Source organism: Diorhabda carinulata, chromosome 1 (genome assembly GCF_026250575.1).
Source record: "Diorhabda carinulata isolate Delta chromosome 1, icDioCari1.1, whole genome shotgun sequence".
NCBI classification, from domain to species: domain Eukaryota; kingdom Metazoa; phylum Arthropoda; class Insecta; order Coleoptera; family Chrysomelidae; genus Diorhabda; species Diorhabda carinulata.
This window is the reverse complement of record NC_079460.1, coordinates 28,142,918-28,169,772: the sequence shown is the minus strand read 5'-3', so window position 1 is coordinate 28,169,772 and position 26,855 is coordinate 28,142,918. Positions and strand designations below refer to the sequence as shown.

Here is a 26,855-nt window from a genome sequence, read left to right as displayed (position 1 = left end):
TAAAAGAACACACATAAAATCTTACACACCCAAAATTGTTGTTTTTCATATTTATATTATGATGTACTAATTTTTATAGCTTGATAAAGAAATTAAACAATTTGGAAATATTGGCATAGTAAAAAAAGAGTTTAACTCAAACCAAATCCTACATTGGCTGTAGGATGGTTATTTATTCATCAATAAGTTATAGTATTTCTGAAATTTCAAACGTCAAATAAAAATTTCAATATAAATCTAATCATATACAACATACCATGTTATACAAAAAAATTCTAAAGAAATGAGCACTCAAGTTTCTGGAAATTAAATAAATGGTCATATATATTCTTTAAAAACTATATAATATCTGATTATACAAGTTTAAAGTATGGGATACATAATTGTGAATTATATGTTGCCTCATCTTCTGGTTTCTGAGAATATACTGAACTTTGTTAATTCAGATAAATCAACTTTACTTGCTTCAACGTTATTTTTCCGTACATAATTGCCAAAAACTCGAAGTTATAACAAAATATATTTTGAAGTTAATATTAACTATAAAGTCTTCATTAAACATCATTGTTAGTATTTGTGTGGAATCACAATGAATAATATACTCTGATAGTTCAATGATATTAGTTGGTGAAAAATTCCGACATTATAAAGTATAAGTTGATTTAAGAGTTTTCAGAAAATAATTTAGATATACTCAGAGAGTTTGCTGGCAAAATGAAAGGAAAGTATCATGCTTACTGAAAAGACCACTTTTTGTAACAATAGAAAAGTTTATTGTGTGGACTCTAGCGACAGTCGATGAAATAATTAATCCCTTTGTCACAGAAGTAAACTTAAATGTTCCTGCGTATTTCAAATTATTGGTGAATAATTATTATATTTGAAATGTCTCGTTTATTTCCAAATCCAATTGCCTAATTAATAACAGCAATATTCAGCTTCAAAAAGATAAAGCTCCATTTCACTATGCATCTAACGTGAGACTATGCCTAAATAACGTGTTTCCTGGATGGTTTTATCAAATGATCTCCGCGATAAACATGAGACTACTCGGGAACTATAGTTTTTTTAAGTTCCAATTATACATTCTACTCAAATGAGAAATTTCCAATATCTAAAGATTTCTCTTCAGCTTTATATATTTCTTATGATTTGAAAAACACTTTTAATGCATGTTTTCACCTCTTTTATCAATTTACTGATAATATACTCTGTTATGGTATTTCTGCCAAGATACAAGTAATTAAATATTTATATAATAAAATATTTTTTCAATCATAGCAAACTGGTGAATCCACATTGGTATAGCCATTAGTGGAAGTGACTGACGTCCGATAAGTAGTATTAATTTAAACAGAATTTCTGGAAAAACCGAAGTGTAAATATTTTGAATAATCATTCCTATTCGTTAAAAAAATTGAAAGTATTGAATGAAGCTTTTGGAATATTTTTTAGTTATTTTTTTACCAACTCCTGTCAAAGCTATAATTGAAATGTTGACATTTAGAATAGACACTCAAGAGGTGAACGTCCAGCGATGAGGCTTTTGTGACGTCATCGCGCGCTTTGTTCTGTTCAAATTGGTTAAGTGTCGTTTTAGTTATTTTCTAGTTTTCGAACCAAAAGGACGGAATCATCAGCTTAACGAGATACCATCATTCATTAGCTTGTTCTCCTTTATATTCCTTTGAATAACTAATCCCATTTCTAAACAGCAATAATTGGGAATGGTTAAGTGATATTTTTTGCCCAACTTCACCAAATGTTTCATATCTTAATCCCGAAAAAAAATTAGAAAAAACCTTTAGCTATTAGCAAATTCAGCAGCAATAAGCAATATTTTATTACTCTTGGTTATAATGTTATTGAATCCAAAAATAAGTTTCCCTTACATTTAGTAGTGTATTGATCCTGTAATTAATATGTTTAAGACGTAAGTAACTCTGCCGAAATGAAACGTTGAAACAACTTACTTTTATCAATTATTGGAAAATTCCTAATGAATTCTGGTAGTTAAAAAAGTTTGTAGCATCTGAGCATACAGTCTGCTCCCTGGAATAATAATACTTGTCTTAGGGCAGGAGGTCCAAGCTTCCCATCAAGATTCTTTAGCAGTTCTCGTAACTAGCTTATACGTGAAAGAAGTTTAGATAATAAAAATAAAAATAATTAGTTCATTAACATTAAGATATCCGTCCAAATTATTATTTATAATTTCTAATATTTAGAATCAATGTCTTCTAGAATTGGTATGAAATACATTATCATTATGCTTATGAGATATTTAATATACACATAGTCTGATTCTATTTTCAAAAATTTTTATTTCAAATTCCATTTTATAACCATTTCATTTGTTCGCGTCCTCAAAAAAGTTATTTAACTTCTATTATATACGGTTTTACACGCCTATATAACCAAATTAAACAATCTTAACAATCATACATCAAAAGTGTGTTATGAAAAGGAATATTTGCATTCATTTGTGATCATCAATTGAGATGTGATCAACAACTAGTACTTATCTTCTTATGGTAAGTTTAAGCTCAACGGGCCAGCATTATATTCTGACAAAACCAATTGATGTCGAAACTGGTCTGTCAGTTATGCATTTTTCTATTTAGTGACAAATGAAAAATGATGAGGCTACAAATCATTACAAAATATATAGTCACGAAAATATTTGTTTTTGCATTGAGATTACGATTTTATTGTAAAAATATAGATCTACAAGATATGATTATAAAACAACGAGACTAACGGTGCTTTAGAAAAGTGGGCATGTACCAAACACCAGCAACAGACAGCAGTTACCGTGATAAAAAAGTTGACTAGGATTACAGAAAAAATTGACAACAAATCAATTCACGTGTTCCATCTTTTTTCAGTTACTGCTTTAGAATTAACGACAACCGAGCTCTCAAAATAAATCACCAAAAACTGTTAAATGTATTGAAATGAGAAAGAAACTGTGCATTGAAAAATAAACAATTGGATCACCCGTAACAAGAAGAATTTTGAGAAATATGAATTAGGTATTTTCATTCCATTTTCAATTATACTTAGGCTGATCCACCCCTGGCCCATTTGTAAATCGAAACAATTATTCATTATCAAGTCAGGTTGTAATCTATTATGCATGGATTGGCGATAAAAACTGACAAGTCTGAATCTATTGAAGCGTTTGTACAGTAGACTGTCGAATTCGTGACAACCATATTACAGTATCAAAATACAGAGTTGTCATTCTGTAAGGAAATGCTTAAAATTCAATTCGGATATCGGATTTTGAAATCCGGCAATAGTTTATGTTTAACCGTATTGGAGGGGTACTTAATGAAAGTTCTTGACCCCTTGTGAAGACATATGACCGTAATCAAGAGGACCTTTAATGCGTTACTCGATTGAGGGATGCGGTCAATTTTTTCGGACAAGTGATTCTTAAACAAGAAGATATTTTTGGAATACTATTGAAAATAATATAATTTGATGTGCGTATTTATTTCATCTCTAATATATGGTGTGGAATCAGGTGATGATTATATTATCCTCACCAAAGGTGTAGCTCCGATATATAAGACGTATCTGCATTGAATTGAAATGTTTAATAGTTAGAATATATTAACGATCCCCCATAGACCAGGATAAGTACTAGCATCTCGGTTCCACATCAGAAGTACAACACGACCATTTTAGCTTGGCACTCGACTTGAGAACTTTCAGATACCAAACTATACCAATCGAAACCGTGAGCCTAAGATTATATACTCGATAGATCTGCCACTCTGTATAAAAATTTGATGACAAGCCGTACATGAAAGATCCTCTTCGATATATCCCTCCCATCTCTTGCACGTATTATCAAAGTCACATGTGAAAGAATAAACTAAACAAAAGGGGGCAATACAACTGTTAGGCACGAAGAAGATTGAATGTACCCAAAAGCCTGTTTATGACGTGTGACTATTAAATTAATTTGGATTCTAAAATAATGTTAATTTCAAGTCCAAAAAATTATCAACAATAATTTCCAGCTTACAAATGTATATTATAGAATATAATAAATCATTTTGCTTTTTTCTCATACGTGGAGTTTATTCTATAAATATACATTTTGCGGATTTGATCCTCTTTCAAACCACATGCATCTTGACTTCTGTAAAGTTCTATATACCGATTTCTACCGTTATCTAAATTATTTGCATTAAGATTTAGGACTAAGATGTCTGAATATTTATTATTCTTTCATTCATATTCTGTTACATACAAAATATTTTTCTACCAATAGCGCAAATCTGATGTAATAAATCTCATAAATCATAGTATGATGTTATGACAATCATTTGTATCCCAATATTTTCTAGCTATTATCCAAGATTGAACTTATCTTTTTTGGTTCAACAACTCGTTGTAATATAATCTATAGAATGAGGGCGAAAACGACAATTTCAACTATCAAAAAAAAAGTTATCATTTCTCAAATCTGTTTAATTGATACTCGAAAATTCAAAATGTATGACACCCTAAGTTAGTGTGATGATTTTCTTTACAACTTGTACTCCAATTTTTTTCTATAGCATGGAATGTATTGAAATAAATGAAATATATTAAATCTTTTTTCAGTGCCTCCAAACATAGATGACTCTTTAAGCAGCGGTGATGCTATAGTGAGGGAGGGCGCCAACGAGACGTTAACTTGTAAAGCTACCGGATTTCCTACACCTAGCGTTAAATGGAAGAGGGACGATAATTCCAAAATTACCATAAATAAAACACTTCAAGGTAGGCTTATAAATTCTCTTTTTCTTTTCTTCGGGGTTAAACTTTATATCCTTGTTATATAATGTATGCACAGAGCATGTGTTCACTGGGGAAACTATAATTTCAGTATGCGTAAATAATTTTAACATAAAATGTTCACTTAATCTAATTTTGATAAATTCATTCAATCATAGTAGTGAAAGTACCAGAAATATTTCACTTACATGTCACCATTAAAAAATATTGTCAGACTAGTAACTGTACTCACAGAGAAGGTTAAATGAAAACATTAATGAAGAATGAAATATCAGATATTCGTTTATGTGAGAGAAATGGATACTGTAATTCTTGCGTCTCACAAATCACTGGATTTGATTTGGAACAATTAATTGAACAAAAACTGAATTACGTGGATGTAGACATTCTAGACATTCCCATATAAGCATATCATAATAATGTGTAAAAACTAGTTGGATACACAAAACACTCAACAAAAAATGTAATGGCACCTTTCAACTTAGACAAAACCGAAAAAGAAACAAACCTAGTCCGATTCCGGCTTTTACAGTTCCAAGGATTAGGCGAGGTTGATTTTGAAATAATAAGACAATTAGTGTGCACCACTTTATTCAGTATTTGTAATAAAAGAAAATATACAAATCCTGGAAATTTTGAATATAATTCGCTGACAAAAAAAATAAGGAAGAATTTTTAATTGTCTAAGTCTACGAAGTCGTAGTAGATATATCGAACTCCCAATCCATCGGTCCGGCCTAAAGAATGATCTGGCTAGGTCTACATAAAGGAATTACACAACAATATAAATACGCTGATCGCCGAGTTCTTCGACAAAACAGACTTCATATGGTATTTTAGAAACTTAATTATCAGAATCTTTTGAAATTTCGGTTATTTATTTTATTTAAGTTTAAAATTCTAATGTTATTCGAATGAAATTTATATATATTCTCGGATTCACCATTCTATGATTCATTTGTAGTAGCAGATAATTAACAACAATTGAGTTTTAACTGAATTTATCATATATCATAGATATTATAAGTAATTGGAAAGCAAAATTGAATATAAATATATAATATTATTTAAACTGATTTATTATGTATAACGAAGGAATTCAATGATAAATTATCAAAGTAAAGTTTCTCATTTTAATTATTTATTATATAGGTTTTGGTTGATTTAGTTACCATTTAATTCATAAACCCAAATAATAGATACAAATGAATTCAACAAACGTAAATTGTAATTCTATTATATCAGCAGTGATTTCATTGCGTAACAAAATCAACATTCAAAATTTGCTGCTTTTACTTTTACTACTATGGTAAATATAACATATCAGCAATAATTGGATTTCAATTGAGATACATTTAAATGACAGTTTAAGCAGCTACTGTTTTTATTTGCACTTCGATAATGTTTAGCATACGAATTAAAATTAAAAAGTGAAGATGTATGGGTGATTCCATTATAACTGTGATATTCAATGTCCTGTATTGTTTTTTTGTACTAGTCATTAATTAATAATCAATTAATAAAAATTTTGTGTTAATTGAATAATTCTTAAGATATTTAAACATTATTTTTATACAATATAACTTGCCACTTAAAGAAAACTTATACTACATCACTTGAATGTCAGTACCGTGTCATGTCCATTCCTAGAATTTACCGATAAATTATTAATTTTTTTTGTCGTAACAAATGATTTAAACTAATTACCTTATAAATTCTAATGTTTATGATCAAACTGAGGAAAATTGATGCACTTGTTGTTTAATATCTTAAGTTACCATGTCAGTACCGTGTCATGTCCATTCCTAGAATTTACCGATAAATTATTAATTTTTTTTGTCGTAACAAATGATTTAAACTAATTACCTTATAAATTCTAATGTTTATGATCAAACTGAGGAAAATTGATGCACTTGTTGTTTAATATCTTAAGTTACCATGTCAGTACCGTGGATAAATGAGTCAGTACCGTGGAACTCAAAATCCGACATTTGTGTCTTGCTCGTGATACTTTGAAGTTGTAGTAAATTCCTCTTAGAGTTTTATTTTTACAGTAAAATAGATGAATAATATGCATAAAAAAGTTAGAAAAGTTAAATTTTAAAATCTTGAAATTTTGAATACAAAAAATCACAGTTAGAACGGAATCACCCGTATGTATTTATTATTAGGCTGTGGGATAACTGAACGAAGTTGAGAATGAGTAGTTCAAACTAAAGTAGATTCTTAGATTTAAAATCCGCACTAGCAATATTATAGCAAACCTTCACCATTAGGTTACTTGATATCAGTAAATATTAAATAAAAAAAGGAAGAGAAATAATTATTTACTTTCTTGGGTACCAGACATCTATTGAGTCATTTTTGTACCCCTTTCAATATTTTTTGTAAGAAGAACGAAAGATCAAGATAAAAATCATAAACAAAAATTGTTAACTTTCATTTTCAACTATAAGTATTTGGTATCTTAAGCAGTTGTCGCGACGAGTGATATGATTCGTTGTCCATAACGATTACTAACTAGTGTAATATGAGGTGAGAGCTGTTCACTAAATCAATTTTCTAATAAATCTGCTGTCATGTCTTCATTATGATTCCATTACTATTGCAATTATGCATGTTCTGCGTATTAACTCTGGTTCTATCAATTATTGCAAACATTTTTTTTTAATGTGATCCGCAACATCTTTCGTGTTTGCAGTTGAATTCTTATATGATAATAATCTTACATGCTTGCGTAATTTCATTACTACTTTGAGCAAATCTGCAACTAAATGAAAATTATATTTGCCCTAGAAGTTGTTAACGATAAAATGTTATATTTATTATATAATATCAATATTGAGCTTAGTACGCCGATCGACCAATATTTTACGTTTACAAATAGGTAAATTTCAATTTTACTTAAGTTCTATTAAGGAATTTTTCAAGATTATCATTTATTTAATTTGGTCTAAGCGCTTTGAAACAATGATTACCATTTCGCAATATATTTATATTTATAAAATTTCATTTATTTTAGTTAACGAATGGGAAAGCGAGAAACTGGAACTAACGAAAATATCCAGATTAGACATGGGTGCTTATTTATGCATAGCCAGTAATGGTGTGCCTCCAACTGTTAGTAAAAGGATAAAAGTCAGCGTAGACTGTGAGTATTTCTTATTTGTACTCATACTTAATTACAAACACCTATATGAGAAAGGGCTTATAGGGAATGGCTGAACCATATAAAAAAGGGGTAGTCGAAGTTTTTCCACAAACCTTCGGGCAGTTCAAATAGAATCCATGGCCACACTTCCAAACATTAGTTAATAATCTGCCCAACTAACTGCTGAAGAGGTGCGAAAGGACCCAAAGAAACGGATAAGCTCTTTTACTGACTTGGGTATCTAATAAAACTAATTTGCGCTATTTGCGATTCAGATATGGTAAAGATTAACGAGAGACATTATCTTCAAAACTAGGATAGTTTGATAGCTTGAATATGCGAAAATGTACTACAACTACTGGTAAAAGTCTGGCAAAATGTATGAAGTGATATGAGAACAATACATAAAATACATTCATAAAATGGATAATTAATTTTGTTTAAGAACAGAAACTCTCTATGATTTATTTGATTATCGAATAAAAATGATACAGTCTCGAGTTAGTTTATACATATTTGATATACAAACATTCTTTTAGTGGCTATTTAGAGGTTTAAATTCGTCTAAAGGAGCAAAGAGAAAAAAAACTAAACAAAAAAGGAATACAAGACTGAAGGATATAATTGAAGTTAATATAATAATGCATCCCGGTGTAGGTATATTCTAATTAGTTCTGTGTTTTAAGAAGGATATTTTTGGAAACTGTTCGTGAAAAAATAAATAAAACAGTAGGACACTATTGGAATAAGAATCAAGCGCTCATGAAAACGGTGCGACTTGTCTTATTTTCCCAAGCAAGATTATAGAGATAGTATCCACTACTTCTGAGAAGTTGACCTACGAGGGCTACAAAAAATTTTTATTAATGAGTTCTTGAAAATGAAATTAATTGGTTTTCCGATTTCTCATTTTTTTGTTCGAATGGAAGGAAAATTAAAAATTTTTCATCTTGACACTCAGTATAAAAAATTGGTAAATATCATATGAAGCTTAACCACTACCGTTTGTCATATTAACATTTGTTCAAGTTTACATTACTCTCCTTTATTCTATAAAATCATCAAATATTCTCAAATTCAACAACAATTAATTAAAACCTCAAAGGTTGACAGAATCGATATATCAACAGTATCGCTAAAAAAGATTTTAAAGGTCGATAAACGGTGAAATTTCTAAGATGAAAGGGAGTCTGACATGCAATTGATTACTGGTTAAATTATATAAATGCAAAATAGACTACGAAAAGAAAGTGAAATAGAACATAAGAAAGATCACTTAGATTTATCTTTGGCTGATATAAAAACTGGAATATATATCACCACCGCAAATTCGTAAGAATTAGCATAATTTGTTTCCAATTATGAGGAATAACCTCTGAAAAAACTCTCAATCAATCCTCTCAGTATTTTATGTTTTATATAAAAAGGCATAGAATAGGTAAATCCAAAATATACTGATGATAAAGCGACACATGTCCAATTCAAAGAAAAAAAATTGAAAGAGCATGGAATAAAAGTACCTCTCTGCCAACGATACGTATTTTGATATCACTCCTGCACTAAGCTGCTATCCTCATAATTAAAATAATGTAACACTGTTACATTGATAGTTACGTACCTGAGGTTTTTTAATTATTTTACTTAGCTTCCAATTTTTGGAACAATGCTATTTCCTTCTAAGTAACTCCATTGGCCAGCTATACACCAGAAGAGCCATTGTTCCTACTATTGTAAATATGAATTTTAATTTGTTGATTTAGTTAGTCTTTTGAATTTCCTCCAGAGCTCCACAATGATGTTCTTTCAAGACATTTACGAGAATTCAAAACAGAATTCTTGGTGATTGACATTTTTGAGGTCTCCCTGAGCAAGATTTATCCTTAACGTCTCTTTGAGCCAAAATTGATTTATTCGAGTGGAAAACTTGTGTTCTTAATAATAATATAATCATACTCGCGAATTCGCGTTGTTAAATATACACCGACGAAAAATTAAAATTTATATTAATAAATGTTTACAATTACATTATTGATATTTTTTGAGTGACTATTACAGAGTTCTCAAAATGGAGTTCTTAGTATTAACAAACAACGGATATATAGAAAACTAAAATCTTTGGAAAATATTATGTGAAGCTTTCAGGCCATTCACGCTACATATATAGGACAAAATCAATGACCACCTCCCTTGCAATCGAGCTTCAATATAATAGCGAGGGGAACATCCCCTTTGTAAATTGCTGATCCTTTTAAAGTTACATATGTTGCATTTTTGGCCCTTTTGAACAATAAAAACTAAACTAAAAAATAGAAATTATGATCCGTGGTTATTAAGTTCGAATATCTAATTGTGGGTACTTGTTCATGGTATACGAAATATTCCACTCACAATCGTGGAATTATTTACAAATTTTTATAAAAAAGTTTAATTTGTTTATGAAGCATCAAAAGCTATTACGATATTTAGTTTGAGCAGAAACAATAGGTGTTTGAACAGGATAAGCAAAAAGGCAGACATGAATTAATTTATAGTCAGATGGCGTATATAGTAATGGAATATAACGATCCGAAACTTAGCTAAGCAATTTCTTCTGGATGCTTTAATCTGTCAAGGTATGTTAAGTTGAAGTTTGAATAGTTATTGCATACTTGCATCAAACAAAATAATTTAACGAGTGAAAATTACAACAAAATTTTATGTTTCACACGATAATAGATAGTGTGGATAACTTCATTATTTTTTTAAAACACACCAAAGCTTTTCATTATTATTACCATAACATACTTTAAGGCAGCATGTACTGTTAGTGCATACTTTCCTGTGTCTAATTGGAAATGCAATTACAGATAAATCCTTAAACTTTTATGGATACGCACTTTATTTAGAGTACTGATTTCTGAAAACAATATATATTGAGTAGGCTATTTCATTACATTGTCAGGCAGGATGAAAAATATTTTCATTCCATGCGTCGTGACTATTGAACACCCTGTAAAAATAACTACTTTAAAGAAATAACTTACTTAAGACAGATATTATTAGTATTATGTTATGTAAATAAAAAAGAAAATCATATTAACGCAAACCGTCCGTCACTTAGGTCGATCGTAAATGTCCTGTATATTATTAGGAGGCCATTGTGCAATATGCATAATTTCCAGCCGTAGCCGGACCCAAGCCCCTCCATTGTAAAGTTGACAACTCAAATTGCTCCTCTGCTTTATGCGACACAATGGATACTAATTTATGCCACCGACTGTATCTGTACAAACAGTATACTTCACTACATTAATCGAATAATAAAAAATCCGGAATACTAAAAAGCTTTATCTCTTTCATAAATCAAAATTGCATATCAAGCATTTTATTGTTTTTAAAATATTGGGATTGAAATATCTGCACAATTAATTCAGTACATTACAGCATTGTAGTAAAAAATAAAACAACTTCCAATTATTTCATTGTGTTTAATTCCCATTGCAAACTGACTTTTCTTATTCAATATCGCATCTAGAAAGTGTAGACATTATGTCACACATTCAAATCCCAAAATTTGGTACAATATCTCTGCAGATAAAGAATGGAGACCACATTAGTGATAGAAACAACAGCAGACTCCATACAAAAAACAATTTTACGATTCAATTATTTCTAATTAAAATCCTGAAAATAGAATATATTTATTGTGCTTAAGAGCTATCTCAACATTAATGTATATTATAGCGTTTAAAAATATGCCATGTCATTAATCAAAATCAACAAAAGAGTTCAAATTTACATTTTTGCCTTCCTAAAATTGAAAATAATTGGTGTTCCAATATAATTTATTCAAGAAGTTGTGAAATGAGCAAAAACTACCTAGAAGGTGACTTATTTACTAAAAAATAAGTAATTTGAATATAAGAAAATGAACATTAAACCTACACGAATACGATGCGAAATAATTACATCAAATGAAATAATATTTTATGATGTATTTATAAGTATACGACAATTCACAACAAATGTAAATACAAATAATAAAAATGATCAAATTTACAATTATAACCTTCCAGTATCAGAAATCAACTTAATTTGAACAGAAGCTGAATCTGTTGCTGGTTCAAGGCTGACAAAATCTGTTCTTTTCAAGGTAATAAGGTGGTAACTTCAGAGCATATTGTTCAAGGATTTATTGAACCTCATATGTTCCATACTCCAGTTTATGTATTCTCATAATGATAAATTTCAAAATATCAGATGTTTATGGGACATTCTGTGAGTCTCTGTGAGATAATACTATCCGAAATGCACTGCAGATGCTAATGGATAGTTTTCTTTGAATTTTCCTAATCATGTTACTGTACTTTGGAATCTGCGTGCATGAGACCAGAGACAAGAGTTTTCGAGCGAACAGATAGAGTTTGAAAGCCACACATAATATACTGTATATTCAGAACTATTGTGTATCAGCAGAGCCAGAATATGCTTTATAGCTGACGGCAATAAAGTCGTAAGTGTGCAAAGAAGTGAGGAAGCTGAATAGGAGCTCCCTTCAGAAGATTATATCTATCATATTATTATATTAATTCTGTATGTAGCGTAATAAAAAGGAGATAAAAACCTGTTATGTATGCATGAGTAACAAGATGTACATATATTTTCTCCTAGGTAACATAGAGGCAAACCTCAGTTCTCTAGATTTCTATTCAGAACTTTAAACAAAAATACAGAAGTGTAGACCCAGATTTATTTTGTTTCAATACTTTGAATAGCTTTCATTTCTCACATTATCCTTTTTTTTCTGAATCTAAAATTATAAAATTAATCTTTTTATAAACCCTTGACGAACTTTTTTTCGAAATTACAGTTTTTTGGATCACTGGTCTCTAATGTAACGGAAGATCCAATTATTAACAATGGTCCGACTACAAGCATGAGCTTTTTTAGCTAACAAAACTTGCTATCCGAAGTGCCATATATGATGGTTAATAGATCAGAGATCAGAGCCGGCTTTATGTAATAAATGAAAATGTACTCAACATCATCATTAATAGGTAGAGCATATAATCTTCTCCCTATTTAGTAATTGTAATAGGAGAGTTGATAAGTTGGCATGAATTACATGAATTGAACTACATTCTATGTAAAATATGATTACATGCGACTTATCCATGAAATTATAATGAAAAAAATGAAAAATGACAAGTGACAATAAAATAATGTTCCTTCATGTACCGGACGCTTATTGTAAGGAGTGATATGATACTGTTAGTTATAAACTCGGCAAGATTTCGTCTCAATAGCTTTCGTCAAAATATTCAAGATTTTCGATCTATTTTCACGAATAGACTTCAATACAAACGCAAGAAAAAAGTCGACCCATAAGGTCATATTTGAGGATTATTGTGACTGTGATGGTTCAATAAGCCTAATTCGCCATAAAAATCCTTTCACAAAAGCCCTGTGAGTTTTGATTCTTAATACACAGATATTTCAACAGTTATCCCTCTCGTACTGTTTCTCGCACACCAATGATTTCAAAATTTGTAAATACCATAGATTTTATCTAACTTTTCCAACGTCAAATGTTACCAACCTAACCAAAAGCTTTTAAAAGCCGTCTCTGTGTTCAGTAAACCACTATATATTAGCAATTAATCATTCGGTTAATGTGATGTCAACATAACGAGTATGCTTCTCATTACATTCTCATCTTTCAATTAATGATGGACTGTGTAGTGTTCGTAAATATAGTGATCCGCAATGGTTATATATCAAAGAATTTGACGTAGATTATTCTGCTACTTTGATTGGTATTTTACTTCTCATTGAACAATGTAACATGTAATCACTATACTTATTATTTTTCCGTTAATTATATTTACTTCTAAAACCATATGAATAATACATTATTGAAAAAAGCAAAAAATCACACATGAATGAAATATATTTTTATCCTTTTGGCTCAGTTTTGATCAAAAATTCAAAAATTTATTCCATACAATTGAGCTTTCATCAAAATAAAACTGTGATCAATCATTGATTCACAAGTGCGTTTGGAACCACAAATTTTTTCGAAGGGAACACTTATGCAAAAAATACTGAGGCACTTCAACATGTAAAATCAGTTTTGCTTCTATTGCGAGCAACCATAGCTAAGATGACATAATCTTTTAAAAGTATACTGTGTGCACTTTTGCACCAAAATAACGTTAACACCATTTTATAAATACTACACATATTCATATATTCAGTTTTTAAGAATATATTGAATAAAAAACACAACTGTGCCAATAGTATAAATTATAAAGTTTTAGGTATTATTATTGTTTGTAAATCTGACAGAAGTCGAAGTAATAGTAAGTTACTTTTCGTTATAAACACACTGAATGCAAAGTCCAGGCACTTAGTCTAGGAATAGACTAAGTCAGCAGTGAGAGTGCTATTTTCCACAGTGTTTTCAATGTTAAAAATTTTCATTTCAGTTTTATTATTATTTTTATAGCTCTTATTCTACCGGTGGTTTTCCAAGGAGTATGCAGATTGAGACTTTCGAGTCAACTGTGACAAAATATGATTATTATAGTAATAAAAAATATTTTTTAGCCTAGATAATAGTTAAAAGAAAATTTTTTTTTAAGAAAAACTAAATAAGTACTTTCTATGCCAAAATAAAATTTCCTAAGAAAATCAAAAATTAAATCTATATAATAATTATGATATAATATCATTATATCAATTATATAATAATACGACAAAACGTATGATACCACTATATACATTATAAATATATACGAGTATAAATTTCTTTAATTTCTTATTTCTTAGACCTTTTGATATGTATGTTTGTATGTTGATATGTTTCTAAACTAAATGTTCTTCATTTTCGGTTTCTTCTGATTTAAAATTAGTTTCTTTTATAATTTTTTAAGTCAGAGCTTTGAACTAATTTTGAAACAGAAGAGACCTAAAATCAAGAACATTTCTGAAATGGCAAGGGTGAATTTCTCCACACACACGTCTCTAGAAACAGTATTGGATATATGTCAAATGCCAATATTATTTTGAATATTTCTCAAATTTATTTGTCTCGATTGAAACTAGTTTGAAGCCAATCTTTACCTCCTGATTATATGTATCTTTATTCTTGTTTTGCCTTCTTTTGTTCTAATAAATTATCACTATCTATTTCAGTTCCGCCAATGTTGTGGATCCCACATCAACTAGTGGGAGCTCCATTAAACTATGCCGTGACTCTGGAATGTTTTACTGAAGCTAATCCCACTTCTTTAAACTACTGGACTCGTGAAGATGGCGAAATGATACACGATTCCAGAAAATATCGTACAGAAAACACCGTTGGCAATCCTTCGTATAAAACGCACATGAAACTTACTATAAACGCCATCCAACAAAGTGACTACGGGACCTATAAATGCGTTGCTCGAAATCCCCGAGGAGAGACTGAGGGAGCTATTAGACTGTACAGTAAGTTTAGAAAGTCAGGTTTTATACCGAAAGATAGTTTTTTATAAAATTAGATTTTTGATTTTACCTTCACAATAATGGAAAATTTTCATCATATGCCTATACATTTCTTATGATAATCTGTAATGTAAAAGGTATTAAAATGTGGTGAGAATGAAGCTTGACAGTGATCCATAGTTCTGACTTTGAATAATGGAAACAAAAAAATTAAATACATTATGATTCAAGTGATTAGATAAAACCAAAGTTGACGCACTAAAAAATTGTTTTCATATATATCAAATATTTATGATACTTACCAATTGTTCTGTCAATTTTGTTTTTGATTTTGTATTTTTGTAATTACAACTAATAACAATATTTCAATAAAAAAGATAAATCCTCCAGAACAAAATTTGATCAAGAAAGATCCCATAACATTTACACTGAATTCACTCATTAAAAGTTATATGTTGTTGAGTTCAGACGAGTTGCGTTCACTATATATAATAACCATTGACAAACCAAACTCAGAACAAATACTTTCAACTTTATAACAGCTCTAAAAAACTAAATAATAAGTGTGTCGAAGAAGAAAGCGTGGATATATAATTTCATATATTCGAGTAAATAACCTATGGTTTAGAAAGACTCACTCATTTTTTTACTGTTGGAGTTAGTAAGATACAACGAAAATTTATTTCATAATCAATAAACTATGGACTTTGGGAAAAATTAGGAGATCATATAAAAGAACAGAGATGTATTTGATATATTAAGCCTAAATATTCAAATCAAATGTAAAAATAGATCTTACGCTGAAAAATCATGTATTAATTTTGAATTCAACTTCAACGCCCAATAACGTATTAAGCATTTAAATAAATAATACTAGTATATCTTACAGCGCATCAAATTTCCTTCCACGATCTGTATTTATTTATTCAAATATTGTAAGTGCTACTTCAAACATCCTAATTAAAAAAAATGGGAAAATAGTTAAATGTTCAGAGTTATGATTACATGGAAATTACAACAATTCACAACAGAAATTTCAAGGGAATTTTGTTTCCTTCAAGAATATCTTTAAGTAACAATAAGCAAATCAATGTTCGCCAGCTTTGTATGAAAAATGAGATTGTTGTGAAAAAACTACCAGTTTTTATGATATTTGATATTCAACCATATTTTTTGTTGAAATGTTTTGTTCTACTTATTGATGAGGATATCAAGATTTTTATCTGTTTCAAAACCTATTTTCAATAAAAGAGATTTCAAATCAAGACGATTTATCGTCAACAGAGAAAGCAACTACTTTCCTGGTTAATACCTCCACTCACATTGAATTACGTGATGTTCATCAACCTTTGGGTTGATATCAATATCCATAATAGCTGGCAATATTATATATTATATTATACATTTTTACAAACTTTTAAAATAATAAGTTCCAGAAAAAAACTTTCAAAATGACAATTAGACATAAAAATGTAGTTTATTGATTATGGTTGCCATTCAATTGTTTTTTTTTTAATTGAAACCGTCCAATTCACATTAGCTTATGTCTTTACAAATGACGTGAAGATTTATATCCTTTGTCGTTATGAATTTAAAAAATATATACGAATCACAATAATGCTAGTTAGATCAGTTTATTGATTAATACACTGATCATTTTGAGCAACCAACATTATTCTTCAGAGATTAATTGAAGAAATTATTTATAGGTATTCTGATGTATTTATAATAAAACAGGAAAAAGACAATTTTTAGAAATGGTTCACATCCATAAGAACGAAAACGCTATAAATGATAAAAAAGATCTGAGAATTTAAGTGAAATTTATAGTTCTATTTGTAAATTCTAATAAAACTACAAATAATTTAATTGCTTAATGCTACATATTTGAGATGAAGGAACTAAGGAAAAATTAATTTTTCTCATTAGAACAAAGTTCTATTTTTATTTATTTTATTCTCATTTTGATATTCATGATGAAGGTGATCTATTGATCAATATAAATACACAAATTGTCAGTGTCAATATCATATTTTGGTAAGGATTGAAGTCGGAACGTCAATTTATTTCCACCTTTAAAAAATTATTAGAAAAAACTAATTCTGAAACAGAAGAGACCTTAAATCAAAAACATCTAGAAACAGAAACATATAAGAAATAAGAAATTTATTCTGATATATTGGTCCCATGAATAAAAAGAAAAACTCTTCGTCAAATATCGAGCTTTCGAAAACGATTATTTTAATGATCGAGACCTTTGTGAGTAAAAACAAAAATGTCAATTGTTGTTGAAGAGATGAAACTCGTCAACATAAGAAGGACCCGGGGTCAATGAAAAAGGAACAATCATATCATATATAAAAAATGTGAAACCCTAATAATAATAAAAAATATCGACATATTATATGGTAACTGGAGGGGATGGTGGTCACCAGGAGATATATTAGTAAAATGTCATATTTTCTTTGGTATTATCACTAGAAACCAATAGATTAAATCGTGATCTGTGAACCATAGAAAAATACGTTGTTTGGATATCGACAAATCACACAACTACGGATGGAAGATCTACTTGAGCAGGGAATTGTGAATGGCACTCAGATTAGAAACATCGGATCAGTTATTTGAATACTCTTGTTTATTATTAATAGAACCCTTCCAAGAAAATACCTTTTGAAATAATTATACTCCCCAACCAAAATGGTCTATCAGAATCAATAGTGATTATTATTTATGTAATGTTCAGCTGAGGCAAAACTATTTCTATTAATGTTACAGCCATTCATATGATGTGCTAAGAGGCTACCTAAATTAGTGCATGTATAATCAATGGAAACCTTGTCATAATTGAGGCCAGGGATAGTATAGACAACATTTCATTGTTCAAAAGTTGTTAAGGGGGCTTTCATTCTAGTGTGTAAATTAGCAACAGTTTGGATGTGGTGTTTTTAGCAATGTACAAACTGTCACGGGTTCAATATTTACTAAGCGTGGAGTTAGTTTTTTCACATATGAAAGCATTTTACAAATTAATGGAGCTACTAAGTGAGATTGAGGATTCAAAGATTTGTTTCATAATCCAATAAAGTACGTAAGCATAACACCAAATTCAAAGTTTCCTTAGTATACAAGTTGTGGTCAAATGGTTAAAAACTTGAAAGATACCATTTATTCATAAACATGTTACATCATACCTTCAACAAATGTGAAAAATTTTAAAATAAAAACCTATTTCCTTTTCAATTTGTTGAAGAACGTATTGTAGCCTTGATAAATATTGCAATGATGGACTGTTAACTTTCGTGGCACATGGTGAGAGGGACCACTAGACTCTTTGTCAAATAGTGATATGTCAATCTTGCAATACGAGAACATGAACTTTTCCAACATTTTAGCGTGTGGCAGCGGTTTTAGATGCACCACCTGAATGTTCGTCTGTAGACACATTAAAAAACATTAAAACTATCAACTATCTTCGAGGTACATGTGAATCTATGAATCTTGATTACTATTCTTATCTAGAAATTTGGAGAATAGACGAATCACTCATGGATACCATAAAAAAATAGAAGTGTTAATAATAAAACAAATTTAAAAATTTCTTAAACAGAATCGAAAAATTATGTTAATACTTGAAGAGAATATTGTTTGATATTTAAAAATGTCGCTGCAAAGTATTATCCCTATAATAAAAACAAAAGAAAATGGAATTATGTAGCCAAACTAAACCATCTTGTAACTAGAATAACAGACTTTGACAACAGTTTTGTTTGTTACATTCTGCAAATCTGGCAAGGACACCAAGCGCTTGATAAAACTAATGAGAAAAATACATAATTTTTAATAGCAGTACTAAAAGTACAGGAAATAACAGTTTCCTTTCTATTTTTGGCGGCAAACTTCAAATTCAAATCATTCCTCCAGTTATTTTTTAAAACAATTCAATGGAGTTGTATCAAACAAAACGATCGTGATTGTTTTGGTTTATACATTTTCGAAAAATAACTGGACGAAAGTTGATCTATGCTTTCATTTTTAATTATGGGGAGAATGAGGCTTCCTAAATGAAATAAAAGGAGACAAACGACAGTTTCTCGTTACATTGGAAAAAATACAAAATAAACATAGATAGTTACATGTACATATGTATATATTAAAGTAACATATACACCGCCATTCAAAGGATCTATTGTGCCCATCATTATTGCTGCGATACTTAGAATCCTCAATTAATTTTCCTTTTCTTGGAAAGTTCAGAATATGGAATGGTTCTAGCAGCCAGATATCGTCGTCTTCTATTTCATACGCTCCCAGGTGTAGTGCTCTGAAGTTACACTTCACATAGTCTGGGACTAAAATTATGATCAAGTACAATATAAGAAATATGTATAACAATAATAAAATTTTACTTTTAATAATTGATTCAGATTTGTGGTAGCTTTGAGTTTTATAAATTTTTGTAAAAATTTTATATTCATAAGAATCAAAATTCAATATTCAAAGTGATGTTAATAGAAATATTGATTGTGGTTACTATAGAAATTTTCATTAATTTTTAATTGGTTAGATGACGTTGAATTTTCATAGGTTAGAGAAGGATAAGTTACAGTAAATGATGTTCAATATAGATTGGTTACTTTATGGATAATATTAAATTTCAATAGGCTAGGTCGTTATGAATATAGCTGAATATTTATTGGTTCGAAAGAAAAGTTGAAACGTAAAAGTTTATTTTATCTTCCAAAAATGATCAAGAAAACTAATTTTATAACAGAAGAGACCTGAATTCACTATATTATGTCAAATGTCAATGTTGTTTTGTGAATGGCCCAACATCACAGTCCCTAGTGTTACCTATCGTCAAATAAACGTTGTGCTCATGAACCAAGATAGTATGGCAGAAAACTAAGAGTACTATTCAATGCATTGAAAATATACAGGGTGTTCCATTTGAAGTGATGGAATAATTAATTTTTTATTTTGGCCAAAGTGACTTTCAATACTTGGAAACGATATTAGGAAATACTGGAAAAAATATCACGATTGATAGTTCAGGGTATCCTTAATCACTGTTGTAAACTTATTATTTAATTAATGTAAGTAAATTAAATGAATTCATCGAAATAAACTTATAAGCCAACTTTCTGCAAAAAATGAAATATCTCAGGACATGCATAAGCTAGGTAAATAAAGTTTAATTCAAAGTTGGCTTAATTTTTTGTGTAGAATTGTAGAATGTGATTAAATATAGCGCGTTAAATTTCAAAAATCGGTTGTGTAAGACAGTACACAGTGGTCATTCGTAAAAATTTGTTTCTAGTTAATATTCTCATTATAATTTAGAGTTTGTTATTGTGTTCTAAAATCAATAAGTTTCCTTCCCACAATCACTTTTTTATTTAATTTGCCTTTTTAGCCTCATAATGATATTTAAGTGATTAATTTCCTTGGACTAAAATTATCATTTTTGGTCACCATTTCCTTACCTAGCAATTCACAGAAATATTTAACATAAATGATCAAGTCATGTTTATTCCATTTTTCTTCTTTAAAAGCCGCGCCAACGAATAACGACGAAGCAGTTTACGAAAAAGAACTTATTGGGAAAGGCTTGGTTACGTTGGCTAGCGAATTCCCAGTACGTACTCTCTCAATTACCATCAAGAAGAAAACGAAGGCTAATTTTTCCATACTTGTAACGTTTGAAACTCGTCAACAATGACAACTGTCAATTCCGACGACAAATTTGATGTTATGAGTAGCTGGTCCATCTTTAGGTCCTACAATATGTCTGCGACATTTGAAATAATTGAAAAATGTCTTGATAGGGTAACCTGTTTCATGTGAATGACCTCCTAGTACTGGGGACGACTTTTGACGTAAGCGGAAAGAACTTTGGAGAAATTGCATAGTCGCTAGCTCAACATAAAAACAACAGTATTTTCCACAATAACAGAAACGAAAGCTTTTGAAACCCCGAGAAGACTCCCTTCCTATTACTTATACATGCATAAAAGGAAATGAAGGAGTGTTATCGAATATCCAAGGTGGGCAGCAAAGAGTGACTAGATTTTTCAGTAAATTTCTATCCAAACCAGAATGAGAATACTATGTCACAAGAATAAAACTTGTGGTAATGAAGTCTGTGAAACTGTTTCACCAGTATTTATATAGAAGAAAATTCTTAATTAGGACCAATCATGTAGCACTCAAGTAGCTGATGCAGTTCAAGAATCTCGAGGCCCTGCCTAGACTTTAACAAAATGATTTCACTGCGACAAGGCAGGAAGCTGTAGTCTTAAGAACTACAGTAGTCCTAAAACAATTGTCTCCTGCTATGAGATGAGAGATCATCTTGTCATAAACAACATTGTAGGGTAAGGCACCACGAAAAATAGTGGCAAATCCATTTTGATTGCAATGGATTATTTCACAAAATTGGTGGAAAGAGAAGTATAAATAAAAAAAGCATACAGCTTATCATTACATTTCACATATCTCTTTCAAACCCCCCTATTCTACGCTAGCTTTCTTCATTGGAATAATTTTTCTACCTTTTCTCGAACCTAGTCATTCCTTTTATGCATGGCAGCTCCCTGTCCTGTTCTTTCTGGCCTTATAAATCTTCTAATCTTCTCTATTATTATATTCTTATCCATTCTATGTATTTGGCTTAATCGAATTAGCTGTCTTTATATAATTGTGGGCCTTATTTTTGAATCAGCTGTTATTGCCTCATCTCTGATTCGGTCTCTTCCCGTAATTTTATATATCTAATATCAGTAGCGATTATTCTACTCGTGTTTCATTGGATTATATAAAATATTCCGTATCAACTATCTCAATTTTGATACAGTTGGTATATAATATTTGTACTTCCAATTTACAACAATCTTACCAGTATTTACTGTTTGATTCAATTATATTGATATATTTGAAATAACGTTTAAATATAAATATATTCTAGATTTTTTAATCTGTACGCAGCCCTAATTTCTGCCATGGGCATTAGTGTTTTACCAGATAATATTATTTTGAAGCAGTATGATTTAAAATTTTGCTTTGCTTTTGCTAAGCATTTTACTATCATAATTGCTTCCATTTGGATTTTAACAAAAAAGGAATTAATTTGTACTATTCAGAAGAATTCAATTAAATTTAGTGATTTTTTCAGTTTCCACAAAATTTAATTATGTTATAATGCTTTGTATTACAAGAAATTTGTAAGAAGAGCGTATTTATAATTTTGTTTTAAAGAATTATTAATAATAATTAAATAATTCAATCTCGGATAAATTCCACTCATAAATCGAATAATGTGAACTTTTATTCAGGAAAAAAGTTTCCTTAGAGTAATAATTTTTTATGAAGGAAAAAGGTTTACAGCAGTAGATATTATAATAAAGTACTAGTTAAACTGGTTCAAAAAATCTACTGTTTCGGACCCACAAGCTATTGTATATTGTAACAAATAATATTTTTATCGAAAATAAAAGAGATGTACCACAAATGTATGACTGATTATGAGTTATGTGTTTTAATAGGTTAGAATACTCGTATATGAGAAAAGGATTGAAACAAAAATCACTAAATGGGTATTTTGATGATATTGACAAATTCTTTCAGCTTCATACGTTAATGAAGAAAATTCATACGTCCTTTGGTCTTCTATAAACATGGAAATTATATATAATTCAAATGTACCAAGTTTCTGCATTTTCTACGTATCTTTTGCCATTCATGTTTTCTCGAAACTGTTACTTCTTTTATGTTTATATTAACATTCTTGCTATTTCTGTTTGTACAACGGATTTTCTGTCCACCATTGATTCTCATTAGATTGCCATACAACTTTTTTATATTTTTGTTATGCTAAATGAATTAGCGTCTCGATTTTCAACAACGTCATTATTATAGTTTTAAATTTCTTCATCACATTTTGTGTTAATAGCCAATACATTTCTAGAAAAAAGTACTTGATGGTATGTAACAGATTAAAAGACATTAACCTCCTTATATTTAAAAAAAAAGTTGTCGTTTATTATTTAGAATAATTTTTATACGTCTAACTTTTTATGGTTAAAAAATATTCTTTCAAGGTAATCATATTTTACTGGGGATTGTGTGAAACTACAAAAATATCAAATTAGTAGTGGAAGCAATTATTAACGTTGAAAATAAATCAAAAAATGTTAAATCTGAAAAACTTTATAGAATAACACTTAAGTTATTGTCTGCATCCAAGGAATGTGGACTACAAATGGATATTTTTGAACATACATAAAGAAAGTGCGCCTAAGAAATCTCTCTCACATGAATGTAGTTTTTTATTAGATGCGTAGAAATATATATAGTCTTTTAACTGGATTTCTTTTAAGAAAAACATGTTTACCTTTGTATTTCAAAGAGACAGATAAATTCTTGAAGAATTTGAATAAATATGAGAAGTATTCGTAAAACGAAATGATTGCCATAGATCGTGTTATTTATATCTAGAAATCTCAACATATATAATATGACATCTTTTCTTACTGAAATTTGATGTACACTCTTATTTTCAAGAATGGAGTACCTCAACTATCTCCGAATCGTCTTAGATCTTTATGAATGTTGGTGTTGTGAACGCACCTCCTGCACAGTTGGTTTATGAAGTTTTTATGAAATAACTAATAATATTGTGCTATTGACAATGTTGTCAGGTATTTCGCTTTTCTAGAATTATGTTTTCGACATTTTAAAGAATTTCTACTGCTTCGGATTCATATTTTCATTATCTCTAATAGAAAATGAGGCCTACTTTCAGTAAAATAGTTAAGAAGTATAACGAAACTGTTTCATTTACTTGAATACAACAAACCACGAATTTTTCAAAGCCCTGAAGTCTAATTTTTCTTATGTTTATTGTAATCCTATCTTATAACTCCTGAATGTTGGTAGGTTTCGTTGTATAATACTGTTTTTCAATTGTTACCACATGGAATAGTCTAAGGTATTTCTGGGTTATGGCAGGGACCATTCGATAAAATAAAACACATTTAAATTTTTCTCACGTCAGACGTCAAAAATAGGGCCTAACTAGTTTATCGCATATTATTCAAGCCAATACAATAATCTTTTGTAGATATTATGTGTGTATGTATATACAATTATACCGATTTAAATTTTCACTAATACAAAAGGCTTCATCGGAAAGCATAACCAACCTCAAATTAAAAATTAGTAATTCGTAACATGTTTTCAGTAGCGGATTCGAGGTGGATCAGGATTCCATCGCTATCCCTTAAAACTGTCCCAGAAGTGCTGGACATAAATATTTGGGAGTAGTACTAGGTACCCGTACCAATAATAGCGTGAGCTGATGGGCCAATTAGAAAAAGCTGTAAAGAAAATTCCTAATTATTAATAATTGATTATTGGAAAAGAATATACTTTTACTTCTTGAAACATCATTTATTCAACAATAGATAAATAATTTCTGTCACGCCCCGACCTCCTCTATCTATGCTACAGTTTTCTAATCAAACAAGGGATATAACGTGGTTTTTTACTTATAAGTAACAAACTCAAAAGAAGATACAATATCACCGGGATCGCAACTGGTAAATCATCTTGATAATTACAGATTAAACAAAATAGAGTGAAATAGAAACTTATTCTTAAGAATCTCGTCCCTTTAGAGACCATAGCGATCCTTCAACTTTCTAGCATTATATTAGTCACGTATCATATTTTGGAGACCACCTACCTGCATTTTACCATCATTGTACTATCAAACTCTTAAAACGTCTGTCGAAATAGTCACACGACAACTCTTGATCAAATGTAACGTTGCATGGATGAAATTGATAATCACATAAAACTCTTGCGATTTATCAAATCCTCGAAGCAATTGTCAAGTATTCAAGTATGGATATTCTGACTAGACACAAACATATGCTGTTTTCACTTGATACAGTTTTTTATGTCCTGATTTGGATAAACTTCCACGACATCAGCTTAATTAAATATTTTCAATAACTTACAGCAGATCCTGTTTTGGAGTTTTAGATGGGATATAAATTATTAAAGATATTAGACGTTTTTTGTTGACATCTACACAAATAACCAATCTCAAATTTTAATAAACAGCACCATTAATAGTTTACCCCTCAACGTATTAAATGAGTATTATATGTCTGATGAGATCTGACAACAATGTAAACACTGTTATGATATCTGCTAAAAAATGTTTGAGAACCAGAATGATTAAGTAATAATAATATATTTAGTTATTAGAAATAAATGATTGCATCACTTATAAATAATATCGGATAATCATTACCTACAATCTTTTTATTTCCAAGCTCAGAAACCGTCAGGCCGACCTTGTTCGAATGTCTTATTTAGTAGAGTATATAACACCCTACTCGTTGAAGAAACAAGTTATTTTAATATAAATAGCTTGATATTCCCCATACGTTAAGAAATGATTTATTATTCGCGACATTTTGAGCAACCGTTAAGCATATGAAACCTAATTTTCCGATATATAATCAGTAGACTCGCTAAGGCGGCGGAACATTTGGTAGTGAAGCAATAAACTGCCCATTTTATAGATTAAATGACGTCACTAAACCGGTAAAGGCACAATTTGTCATTTTTTAAATTTATCATAAATTCATAATACTATATTTTACGGTTTGAAAATATTGTTAACTGGGATTTTTTAAAAATTATCATAGATCAGAGTATAATTCCTCAAGTATCCAGATAGGATGTATAAAAAATTATAAAAAGAAATTTGCTATACTCTACTGAAAAATATTTTGTAAATATGCAGTCAATGAAATAAAATAACGTTTATTAAAAATCTCAAATTTCAAAAAATACGCTCAAGCGGAAACGTGCAAAAATAAAACATTATATTTATTATATTCGCTTGCAACTGTTATGTAACTTATATAAATTATTATATTTTGATAAAAACTAAAAAAAGGCTAAATATCAAATTTTCATCTGTCTTTAAAAAATTATAAAAGAAACTAATTTTAAATCAAAAGAGACCTAAAATCAAGAACGTTTAGAAGCATATAAATTATTATAGGTTCATCTAAAATTCCCATTCTCACTTAATATTTCATTAAAATTTTTCTTTAATAGAAGTCGATATTATTCAAGTAAATATGTATCACCAAAGGGCAATTTTAGAAGTTTACACGTTAGATTGTATTTACCAACAAACTTTGGTTCAAACGTTACAGGCGGACTGGGCAAGTTTAAATTTTGATTTAACATGAAACTCATAATTATAACCCAACTGAAGATCTTGATGACCCTCCAAAAAGACAGAAATGTCGTTGTCCTAGAATTCAGAACCCTTATTAACACAAGTATATCACAGTATTTAGTTAGTTCCATGTACAGAGGATATAGTAACTGAGTAATTCGCACATTATGGATT

General features: G+C 29.7%; 1 protein-coding gene across 3 annotated transcripts in view; it reads left to right on the top strand.

The window, feature by feature from the left end:
- LOC130903948 (lachesin-like) overlaps positions 1–26,855 on the top strand; it is a 343,927-nt gene that overhangs the window by 275,761 nt on the left and 41,311 nt on the right. For all 3 annotated transcript variants that reach the window (XM_057816407.1, XM_057816397.1, XM_057816415.1), the window contains exons 5-7: positions 4,624–4,782; positions 7,820–7,948; positions 15,125–15,418. In XM_057816407.1, the coding sequence (XP_057672390.1) occupies positions 4,624–4,782; positions 7,820–7,948; positions 15,125–15,418 (582 nt within the window). The remainder of the gene's footprint in view (positions 1–4,623; positions 4,783–7,819; positions 7,949–15,124; positions 15,419–26,855) is intronic.